The 12,520-nt window shown below is 34.9% G+C and overlaps 1 protein-coding gene across 1 annotated transcript in view; it reads left to right on the forward strand.

Moving 5' to 3' along the window:
• SPAG16 (sperm associated antigen 16) overlaps positions 1 to 12,520 on the forward strand; it is a 1,085,475-nt gene that overhangs the window by 746,645 nt on the left and 326,310 nt on the right. Inside the window, exon 14 of the mRNA XM_046019197.1 lies at positions 4,222 to 4,287. Within this exon, the coding sequence (XP_045875153.1) occupies positions 4,222 to 4,287 (66 nt within the window). The remainder of the gene's footprint in view (positions 1 to 4,221; positions 4,288 to 12,520) is intronic.

Raw genomic sequence — 12,520 nt, forward strand, 5'->3', positions numbered from 1 at the left:
GCAAGAGTGAAGACAGGCATTTGAGAAGCAGTAAGTCAAAATGTCTGCATCAGAAAGGGTGAATACCCAACTTTTGTAACAACATTGATGGGACTGGAAGAGATTATGCTGAGTGAAATAAATCAAGCAGAGAGAGTCAATTACCATATGGTTTCACTTGTTTGTGGAGCATAAGAAATAACATGGAGGACATGGGGAGATGGAGAGGAGAAGGGAGTTGAGGGAAATTTGGGGGGGGGAGATGAACCATAAGAGACTATGGACTCTGAAAACCAACCTGAGGGTTTTGAAGGGGCGGGGGTTGGAGGTTGGGGGAACCAGGTGGTGGGTATCATGCAAGGCATGTATTGCATGGAGGACTGGGTGTGGTGCATAAACAATAAATTCTGGTACACTGAATAGAAATTTGAAAAATTTTTTAAGTCTGCTTTTGCATATTATATCTCATATTCAGTATCACCAGCAGGAAACAGATGACACGTGAAGTAAACTCAAGTTGAATGTTTACAGAAGTGTGAATGAGGTTAAGGGAACAAAGACAACCCCCAACGGCTAGCAACAACAGGAAGCCTGAAGGGTCAGGGGAAGGAGAACATTACTGGACAAGGTGGAGCTGTAGCCATGGGAGAGGGCCCACATAACATGAGCAGTGGAATTATACCTAATTCCAGGACCACTGACAAAATCACAGCTGAACAGGAAGGGAGCTAAAGTGGCCATTTTTCTGCCCTCTATATCTTTCTGCTCTTTCATATCCTGCTGGTGCTTCCCTCTGGCTGGAAGTCATCAGCATTTCCATGGTTATGTTGCAAGTTAAGAGCTGATATTTGTTAAACTCTCACTTTGTGCTAGGCAGTCCACCAACATAATGTCCAATGAGGTAATGATATTTAACCTCTAGGTTTGTTTTGAGAATTAAAGAAGGCAACCGAAGCACAGTGAAGGGAAGCAATTCGTTTAAGGTCTTACAGCTATCAGATAGCAGATCCAAGAATTAAGTCCCAGGCATGTCTATCCCCAGGGCCAATGATAGCTATCATCACTGCCCATAGCTTTACTGAGAGAATTGAATACTGGAGCAATGACACATTGCATCACATGGGTTTTTTTTCCTTATAAGACTCTTCCCTCTTTTACATCTCTTTTTTCCACTTCTTTGAAAGAAAACAATTCTGACAAGAATTCATCAAAGAAGATATTCCAAATTTTAACATACCGGTTTGGGTATTGCTTTTGATTAAGGCTGTTTGCAGACTAGAATATTAGTAACCCACATATTCCCTATACCACAAAAAGAGTAGATTCACTTTTATCTTGGGAACAAAGCTGGATAGAAAAGCTTTTTTTTTTTAACTTTTCTTAATTCATGAAACATTTATCTTCAAGTCAGGTTTTGTTATAGCAGTACAAATGTGGTCCGTCAGCATTTCCATTATAACCCCATATTTCCAGGGCTTTTCAAGAGTGCCTTAGAGATTCCACTTTGAATTAAAACTTGGCATTCAGGATTTGAATCAGAAAACTCCATTTTCCTTAACAATTAATCAAAGAGTTTAGAGATTTCTCACTTTAGAAGAGCACCAAGGGTAAAACTTTTATAATGCAAAAAACATTTTGCTAATTTAAATATTTATCTTTTAAATATTAGCCCTCACTATGCAGGTATAATATTATATAACTATATATGATATTAATTCTCAAGGAAAATTTACTATAAAAATTCCTAGGATAATATATGAAAGCTAATTATGGCATCTTATGCTGTACTTTTTTGGCTTTGTAAGTACTTTATTTCTACTGTGTAAATTTAGAGGATTTGAAGTTCTCAGCATAATTGCATTAAAGTTATAGCAGTATCAAGATAGTGAACCAGAATAACATGAGCAGGGGAGAGGGATCCTGAAAGAGTGCCATAGTATTTCAACATATTTTTGTGAAATTTAAATTCCTGTGGGGAAATTTTGCATTCAGTGAAAAGGGATAAAGAGCATGTATTAATTATGTGAATAAATGTCTGAAATTTAACTTGCTGAACGTAATGGCAATAGTGAGGACTAAATAGAGCTTAGTTATAAAATAAGCCTTTCCAGCTTTGCTTAGTTCCAAACAATCCCATGAATGTCCTATAACAGTGATGAGACATGATGATGATACTCTTTCATATCTCGTTTTGTAATCTTTGCTGTACTTCTTCCATCCATAAAGGTTTAGGACTAAGTAAATACCAGGTAATGAATCAGAGTAGATGAAGCCTTTTAGTAACAGTACTCTCCTGATTTACGTCTCTCCATCCACATTGACTTCCTTACTACTGCAGAAACACACAAGATAAACTCCCATCTTTGAGACACTAGCTCTACCTATTCTTTCTTCCTGGAATGCTTTTTCTCCAGATGTCTCCTTGGCTTGCTTCAATCCTTGTTCAAACCTTACTTTCTGAATTATTCAAACCATATCATTCCACTTGATAATGTGGTTTGCCCTTAGCCCCTTAATCTCAGAACTCATGATACTCCTTACCCTGTTTGACTTTCCTTCTTTTCACAAGAACTTGTGATCATTTAACACACTTTATACCTTTTAAAAATATTTTTATTTTAATAGATATTTTTATTTAATAGATATTTAATAGATATTTTTACAATATCTATTCCCAACTTCTCTCCTTATAAAGTAAGGTTGATGAAGACACAGTTCTTTGTTTTATTCACTGACGGATCCTAAGCACCTAGAATTGTGCCTGACATAGATTAATTGCTCAAAATTATTTGTTGAATGAATACATTGTTGAATTTTAAATCTGAATTTTAGCCCATAACAAGAATCTACAAACAATATTCCAGATATAACTCTCTACTTTGGTTCTTCAATAAAATTTGTATTATTTCCCTAAGATAATTAAGAATGCCCTTTGAAAATTGGTGTTAAAATGAAAACTCCCCACATTTAAATTCCCTTGTGTAATGTGTTATGGGCCAAATTTGCTTGAAATAATTTAAACTGATGTTTTGAAATTTTTATAGTTAATTTTTAGTTATTATTTGAAAAAAATGACCTAAATGAGTAGATGTGAAATAGTTTTCATAAAACAAATGTTTAGTTTGTGTTAAAAATACTACTGTACATGATTTATAACATTTTTATACATATAATGATAATGCCAAACTGAAAACTCAGGGATTATAACATGATCTCGTAATCTAAAACAAATTAACAACAACAACCAAAAAACCCCTACATCCCAGCAGTGATGGAAATAATGTGCTGAAAACAAGTATCCTTTAAGGGGCTTCACTACTTGTCCCCATGGCTTGAAAACTGCTAATTGCAAGATGGAGTCATTTAGTGAAACTTCACCACCAGCTCAATAGAGTAAGAGTGAGGATACTAGAATTTGAATGCCAGACAAGCACTGAAGACACACTCACCAGCACAGCCTTAACTGATTCTGAAAGGTAGCTGATAGCAAAAGCTAGCATTTTTTAATAATGAGAATGTATTAACTTTATTATGGACTAAAACAATACCTTTTGGGGGGAGGGGTGATAATAAGCAGTTTATTTGGTTGCTATTCCAGGAAGTAGAAGTGAAAAAGCAAGGAGTGAGCTAAAGAAGAGAGCAAAACCAATAGAGGATACATTCTTGATCCAGTTACCCTGTGGGCAACTGAGACTAAATACTTCAGAGGACCCTCTGACGAATAATTGTAGAACACACTGCCTTAGAAGCATTCCTTTAAACAGCACCGTCCAATAGGATTTTCTGATGATGGAAATGTTCTATATCCACATTGTCTGCTATAATAGCCACTTGGAAGATGGCTAGTATGACTGAGGAATTGAGCTTTTAATTTTATTTAATCTTAATTAATTTAAGTGTAGATAGTCATATATACGGCTGGCTAGTGACTACTTGATTGGACAACTCAGCTCTAAGGGATCAAAGTTTCAGGCATTAATCATTAATTCCCATCCCCCATTTGTCAGTATATGGGGGAATGGGTATTAACTCTGTTATACTTCCAACCTAGCCTGCATGGAGGCTAAGACATCTGCCAGGGCTGGGGAGAAATCCCTGAAGAAGAAAAGTTGAGAGGAATATACTGCCCCAGTATAAGGAAACTTAGCATTATACTTTAAAACAAATAAAATTAATTACCTTTTATTTCTTTTATATACTGGGTGAAATTGACTTGATTTTATTTCTGCTGTGTCTTCCTAGGGTAACTGTGAGCAGTCACTTTATGGTCACATGCATTCTATCAACGATGCCACCTTCACTCCTAGGGTGAGTTCAGTTCTCCCAATAAATTCTTCTAATATTTCATATACACAAGTTAAATTTATTAAAACAGAGTCCCAGGGTAAAATGGTAAGTTAACAGGATGAGAAGAACAAATTTAGGAATCAATTATGACAATGAAAAAATATATAGATAGTTTGGAATGTAAAAGTTTAAAAAACACACACAATATACAGTGGTAGGAACAACCACATTTTTAAAAGCTTCTTGTCTAATGTGGGCTTTGAGAAAGTGAGTGGGATATAAACTTGTAAATATTAATGTAGAACCATAAAAATAATGAAAATGCTTGAAAGGAAACCCAAGAATAAAAAAGGCATCAAAGAAAAATAGACTTTCTTCAGGTTAAAACAGAGCAACCTTGATTTGGCAGCTTTTCAATTACTCACTGAAATGTTTCAAATCTATCTTTCTTCAAATAAACTTGATGACATAGCAGAAGTGTTTGTCCACAGCTTGAGGTATTCAGATATCAGGATGATTTCACCAACTATGAAGATTATTAAACACTGCTTTGAGCTGCTAAGCTAATTGAGGTTGTCTTTAAAAGGGTACAGATAGTACTCATGGAAGGATGATTTAAGTTTGTTCTTTCTCAGATGAAAGCTATTTGACTGATAGATGACCTCTCAAGTCCTTTCAAACTCTATGATTTAATTATAGCTAACATTTTAATTTGTCTCTAAATGCCCAGGAGATTGTGAATCTTAATTCCATACCCTCTTCTTTCCCAATTAGCTAAAAAATTTAATCTGATAGATTACCTACCTCTAACTTCAAAATGACAGCATCGTCAAAATTCTGATACTATCATGCTGTTATTATTCTTTTAGAGAGAAGAAAAATGTTCACTAAAAATTATTTCTTCTAGGGGCGCCTGGGTGGCTCAGTGGGTTAAAGCCTCTGCCTTCAGTTCAGGTCATGATCCCGGGGTCCTGGGATCGAGCCCCGCATCGGGCTCTCTGCTCCACAGGGAGCCTGCTTCCTCCTCTTTCTCTCTGCCTGCCTCTCTGCCTACTCGTGATCTCTATCTGTCAAATAAATAAATAAAATCTTTAAAAAAAAAATTATTTCTTCTAAAGGAATGTTATTTGCTCCAACTAAAATTGTGCTGGTGGCATTGTGAATGACACCTTGAACATTAGTGATGGGCTTGACTACAATTATATTTTAGCAAATTCATCTTATTAAGGAATTTCCATTTAATTAACACTATTGAGCCAATATATTATGGATTAGTACTAGGTACTAAGTGAAATTTTATTTTTAGCAGAACATAGAGCCATTTAAGCATTGTGAACCCATATGATATAGGATATTTATGCTAAAAATCTATTAAATGGCTTATAGCTTCACGTACCCTAAGAAAATTAAATGGAAGCTAAAATGAAATAAATTATTTTGTGAGTCAAGCATTTTATTTTGGTAAGCCATAGCATAGCTAAAAAAGACATACCATTTAACATCCCAATAATAAAATTAACAAATATAAAATTAACCAAATTAAATCTATTCATTTAACAATCAAGAGACACATACATTAAGTACACATAATTAAAAGGCAAGATGATGAATATGAGGTCCTTGTGTCTAATATCAACATGGCTAACCTGTTTTTGTTTATACATTTTGTCCATACTAAAGGACTTATCCACACTATTCCAAATCAATATCCCCAGGCCTCATTAAATGCTTCCATTAACTCTTCTTTGCTGTAAATGTTTGATAACTATTAAGGAAATGATATTTTATAATGATGACTGATACTCATGGGTGAAATTTTTGGTTATATATATGTCAGTTGTTTTGAAAACTTTTATTTCACATACTTGCCAAGGAATGTCAAGAGATTAGGAGGTAACAGTGACTGAAAGAACACAAAGACTTTTACTCAAGGACATGGCATTGGGACAGAGTTTACATTCAAACAAACTATCAAACAAAGCTGCTCTAATAAATGCATTATAAAGTGCATATATAGCAGGCAGAAACTTGAATTATTTAGAACTAGACTTGCTAATTTTTGATACCTTTAGGGATATGACTTCAAGTTGCACCACTAGGTAAAAATGCATTTAGGTATTTATATAAACACAATTTTAGGAAAATTCTACAATCTTAGATTTGTAAGCAGAAATCACAAACGTAAAATTCAGTGCTATCTAGCTAGCAATCAAGAATCACAGAAACAAATATACAGCATATAATAATTATATATGGTCCTAAAATGCTATGTAAATTGAATTGTACTCTATGTTATATTATTAGGGTTCGATGTCTTTATTCCTAACCAATCTTCCTATTGGAAATAGATATTTATTTAAAACTTCTTTTTAAAGTAATCTATTAATGAAACATTTTAAGGAATTATGAAAGTGTTATTACTCAGTCCATTTTGTAATGCAAAAACAAAAATGAAAGAAAATTGACAGTAATTGCTAGGCACAGAAAATTAAATGTAAGTTAAAAAGAAAACAAAACAAAACCAACAGCTATGTAAAAACACATAGCAAGAAAATGAGCAGGGTAGCCCTATCAGAGTGTCTTCCACCTTCAATTTTCCAGGAAGTTGTCTGATCTGAGTGGAGATTCCATGAGGCCTTCTAGTAGGTCCTGTTGCATCCCCCGAGAGGGATTTGAGAGATGGGAAAGGTAATGAGATCAGATTAAGGAACAAATATAACTGTCTGGGAATGAAAGTCTATATAATAAGAGAAAACCTGTTGACTTAGGATGTCTATCAATAACGGAAATAAATACAACATTCTGTATGTCAAAGTGGCCATAAAATCAAAAAGAAAAGGTCAAAAAGCCAAGTACTAATGAAACATAAAGGTATGGAAAAAGGTTGAGGCCAGTCTGCATTTTATATCCCTAGGTATCTTACCCTGCACTTTCTACCCTTAGGTATCAGAGGTTATGATTCCAGGTTGTTTGATAAGGACTGCCCCAGGAAGTATGGTCTAAGTCAGTTTCAGTTTAAAGGTCATTAAGGAAAAATATGACTGTCAGAATTAAGTGAGGGATCATGGATCAAATGAGATATATTAAACTCAAAATACACCAGCATTCCACTGAAATCCTAAAACAGATTCACTGCTGGGAACAGATTTTACTGCCCAGAACCTCCCAGCCACTTTCCCTCATTCTTTGAAGACTAGAGTTCCTAAATTACTGTCTTTCCATACGTATGTGGCCAATGCACCACTCTGACCACTACCTTCACTCCATTTTCTCCAATGCCCCTTTTCTCCTCAGCTACGTATTCCTAAAGTCAGACTCTGAACACCTTGTCATTAACTGTAAACACATCATGTTCAAAATCTCAATTCCAAGCATGCTTTCCTGAACATATCTGTTTGTCTTAAGTAAATCCAGTATAATTTTTCTCCCTCACTGAGAGATTTAATCAGTTAAAATCTTACTCACCATCTTATCACCCCCTCTGCCTTCACTTAGCATTTTACCCCAGCTTAGTTTCTCAGTTGTCATTCTATCAATTCCATTGCAAAGGACTTCAGTTCAATTTGACTTTATTTCCTCTCCATAGCATACCTGGCAAATTTACATTCTTTATAGAAAAGATATAAAAATCCCAGAGATTTTAAAATACTGTACCTTCAGACTGGTTGTTCTCTGTTTTTTGTTTTATTCGAATATAACTGGCACAAAATGTTACATTAATTTCAGGTGAACAGTTTAGTGATTTGAGAAGTTTATACATTATGCTATTTTCATCACAAATATAGCTACCATCTGTCCTATAACATTGCTATTAAAATATCATTGACTGGATTCCCGATGCTCTGCTTTTTATTTCTATGACTTACTTATTCCATAACTGGAGGCCTCTATCTCCCTCTCCCCTTCACTCATTTTGCCCAACCCTCCACCCACCTCCCCATGGCAACCATTAGTTTATTCTCTGCCTTTATAATTCCGCTTATTTTGTTTACTCATTTTTTTAGGTTCCATTTATAAGTGGAATGATATGGCATTTGACTTTCCCAGTCTAACTTATTTCACTTAGCAAAATCTCCTCCAGGTCCATCCATGTTGTCTCAAATGACATAATCTCATCCTTTTCATCCATTTGTCTGTTGATGGACACTTAGGTTGCTTCCATGTCTTGGCTATTTTAAATAATGCCACAATAAACATAGAGGTGTATATATCTTTTTGAGTTAGTGTTTTGATTTTGCTTGGGTAAATAAATGCACAATGTTGGAATTATTGGATCATATAGAATTTCTAAACATTGCACAACGGTTCTTTTTCTCATCCATGCCAACACTTACTGTCACTTGTCTTATTTTATTTTAGGCATTCTAATAGGTATAAGGTGTTATCTCACTGTGGTCTTGATTTGCATTTCCATAACGATTAGTGATGTTGAGAATCTTTTCATGTATCTGTTGGCCGTCTGTATGTCCTCCTTGGAGAAATGTGTATTCAAGTGTTCTGCCCATTTTAAAACCAGATTGTTTGGGGGTTTTTTTAGTGTTGAATTGCAAGCATTCTTTATATGTTTTGGATAACCCTTATTGGATATATCATTTGCAAATACTTTCTCAGATTCAGTAGGTTATCGTTTTTGTTTTGTTGATAGTTTCCTTTGCTGTGCAAAAGCTTTTTATTTTCATATAGTCCTCATAGTTTATTTTTGCTTTTGTTTCCCTTGCCATTTGTCTACTGATGGGCACTTAGGTTGTTTCCATGTCTATTTTAAATAATGCCACAATAAACATAGAGGTGTGTATGTCTTTTGAGTTAGTGTTTTGATTTTGCTTGGGTAAATACACAGCTGTGGAATTATTGGGTCATATAGAATTTGTAAGCATTGCACAAGCGTGCAATGAAAAATGTTTATAGCTGATGTCAGAGAAATTCCTGCTGTGCTCTCATCTAGCATTTTTATTGTTTCAGGTCTCTCGTTTAGGTCTTTAATCCATTTTGAATTTATTTTTGTGTATGGTATGAGAAAGTAGTCAAGTTTCCTTCTTTCACATGTAGCTGTCCAGTTTTCCCAGAACCATTTATTGAAAAGACTGTCTTTTCCCCATTGTGTATTCTTATCTCCATTGTCTTAGATTAATTGACCATATAAATATCAGTGTATTTCTGGGGTCTCTATTCTATTCATCCAAGTGTTAGTACCATACTGTTTGGATTACTATAGGTTTGTAGTATATTTTGAAATCTGGGATGTGATAGCTCCAGTTTTTTTCTTCTTTCTTGCAATTGCTGTGGCTATTCAGTCTTTGGTGGATCCATACAACTTTTAGTATTATTTATTCTAGTCCTGTGAAAAATACTGTTGGAACCTTGATAGGGATTACATTGAATCTGTAGATTGCCTTGGGTATTATGGGCATCTTATTAATATTCTTCCAATCCATGAGCATGAAATATCTTTCCATTTGCTTGTGTCATCTTCAGTTTGTTTCATCAGTGTTTTATAGTTTTAAGAATACAGGTCTTTTATCTCTTTATTAAGTTTATGCCTAGGTATTTTATTCTTTTTGGTGCAATTATAAATGGTGTTTTGTTTTGTTTTAAATTTCTCTTTCTGTGACTTTCCTGTTAATGTATAAAAACACTATGGTTTTCTGCATATTAATTTTGTATCCTGACACTTTACTGAATTCGTTTATTATTTCTAGTAGTTTTGGGTATCATCTTTAGGATTTTCTATGAATAGTATCATGTTATCTCCAAATAGTGACAGTTTAACTTCTTTACCAATACAGTTGCTTCTTACTTCATTTTTCTTGTCTGTTTGCTGTGGTTAGGACTTCTAATACTATGTTGAATAAAAGTGATGACAGTAGACATCTTTGTCTTGTTCCTGAGCTTAAAGGGTAAACTCTCAGTTATTCACCATTAAGGATCATGTTATCTGTGGGTTTTTTTTTATATATATGGTCTTTATTATATTGAGGTGTATTGCCTCAAATCTCATTTTGCTAAGAGTTTTTAATGATGAGTGAATGTTGAATTTTGTCAAATGCTTTTTCTGCATCTATTGAGATGATCATATGATTTTTATTCTTCATTTTGTTCATGTTGTATATGACATTGATTGATTTGCCAATACTTTTTTAAAAGACTATTTATTTATTTATTTGACAGAGAGAGAGAGAGAGCACAAGCAAAAAGAGAATGGCAGGCAGAGGGGTAGGGAGAAGCAAACTCCCCAATGAACAGGGAGCCCAATGCAGGGCTTAATTCCAGGACCCAGGGATCATGACCTGAGCCAAAGGCAGATACTTAACTGACTGAGCCATCGAGGCATCCCTGATTTGCCAATTTTCAACCATCCTTTCATCCCAGGAATATATCCCACCTAATCATTTGCAAATATTTTGTTAAGGATTTTTGTGTGTTTGCTCATCGGGTTTATCGGCTTGTACTTTTCTTTGAGATGTCTTTTTCTAATTTTGGAGGGTAATACCTCATAGAACGAATTTGAAAGCTATCCTTCCTGTTCTATTTTTTTTTTTAATAGCTTGGGGATAATAGATATTAACTCTTCTAATGTCTGGTAGTTCGCACTTATAAATTCATCTGGTCCTGGACTTTAATTTTTTGGTAATTTTTTTTAAAATTTCTTTTCAGCATTACAGAATTCATTGTTTTTGCACCACATCCAGTGCTCCATGCAATGCGTGCCCTCCAAAATACCTACCACCTGGCTCCTCCAAACTCCCACTCCCTGCCCCTTCAAAACCCTCAGGTTGTTTTTCAGAGTCCATAGTCTCTCATGGTTCATCTCCTCCTCCAATTTCCCTCAACTCCCTTCTCCTCTCCATCTCCCCATGCCCTCTGTGTTATTTCTTATGATCTGCAAATAAGTGAAACCACATGGTAATTGACTCTCTCTGCTTGACTTATTTCACTCAGCATAATCTCTTCCAGTCCTGTCCATGTTGATACAAAAGATGGGTGTTCATCCTTTCTGATGGAGGCATAATACTCCATAGTATATATGGACCACATCTTCCTTATCCATTTGTCTGTTGAAGGGCATCTTGGTTCTTTCCACAGTTTGGTGACCGTGGCCATTGCTGCTATGAACATTGGGGTACAGATGGCCCTTCTTTTCACTACATCTGTATCTTTGGGGTAAATACCTAGCGGTGTAATTGCAGGGTCATAGGGAAGCTCTATTTTTAATTTCTTAAGGAATCTCCACACCGTTCTCCAAAGCGGCTGTACCAACTTGCATTCCCACCAACAGTGTAAGAGGGTTCCCCTTTCTGCACATCCTCTCCAACACATGTTGTTTCCTGTCTTGCTAATTTTGGCCATTCTAACTGGTGTAAGGTGATATCTCAATGTGGTTTTAATTTGAATCTCCCTGATGGCCAGTGATGATGAACATTTTTTCATGTGTCTGATAGCCATTTGTATGTCTTCATTGGAAAAGTGTCTGTTCATATCTTCTGCCCATTTTTTGATATGATTATCTGTTTTGTGCGTGTTGAGTTTGACAAGTTCTTTATAGATCCTGGATATCAATCTTTTGTCTGTACTGTCATTTGCAAATATCTTCTCCCATTCCATGGGTTGCCTCTTTGTTTTGTTGACTGTTTCTTTTGCTGTGCAATTTTTTGGTTACCAATTCAATTTTGTTACTTGCAATTAGTCTCTTCAAATTTTCTATTTCTTCCTGGTTCCATTTTAGAAGATTATATGTTTCTAAGAATTTATCCAGTTTTTTCTAGGTTGTCAAGTTTGTTGGCAAATAATTTTCCATTGTATTCTCATAATTCCTTGTATTTCTGTGATATCAGCTGGTATTTCTCCTTGTTTTGATTTTGCTTTTTAGTGCTTTCTCTTTTTTTCTTGAGTCTGGCTAAGTTTTTGTCAGTTTTATTTTTTTTTTTTAATCTTTTCAAAGAACTGCTTTTGGTGCAACTGATTTTTATCTATCCATTTATCTATCTATCAATCTATCTATCATCTATCTATCTAGACTTTATTTATTTCTACTTTGATCTTTATTATTTCCATTCAACTTGGGCTTTGTTCTTCTTTTTCTACTTTCTTCATGCATAACATTAGAATGTTTATTAGAGTTTTTCTGGTTTTTGAAGTAGGCCTGTATTGCTATGTACTTTCCTCTTAGAACTGCTTTCACTGTGTCCTAGAGATTTTAGACTGCTGTGTTTTCATTTTCATATGTCTCCATGTATTTTTTGATTCCTCCTTTATT

The sequence above is a fragment of the Meles meles genome, chromosome 9, assembly GCF_922984935.1.
Source record: "Meles meles chromosome 9, mMelMel3.1 paternal haplotype, whole genome shotgun sequence".
In the NCBI taxonomy this organism is placed as follows: Eukaryota; Metazoa; Chordata; class Mammalia; order Carnivora; family Mustelidae; genus Meles; species Meles meles.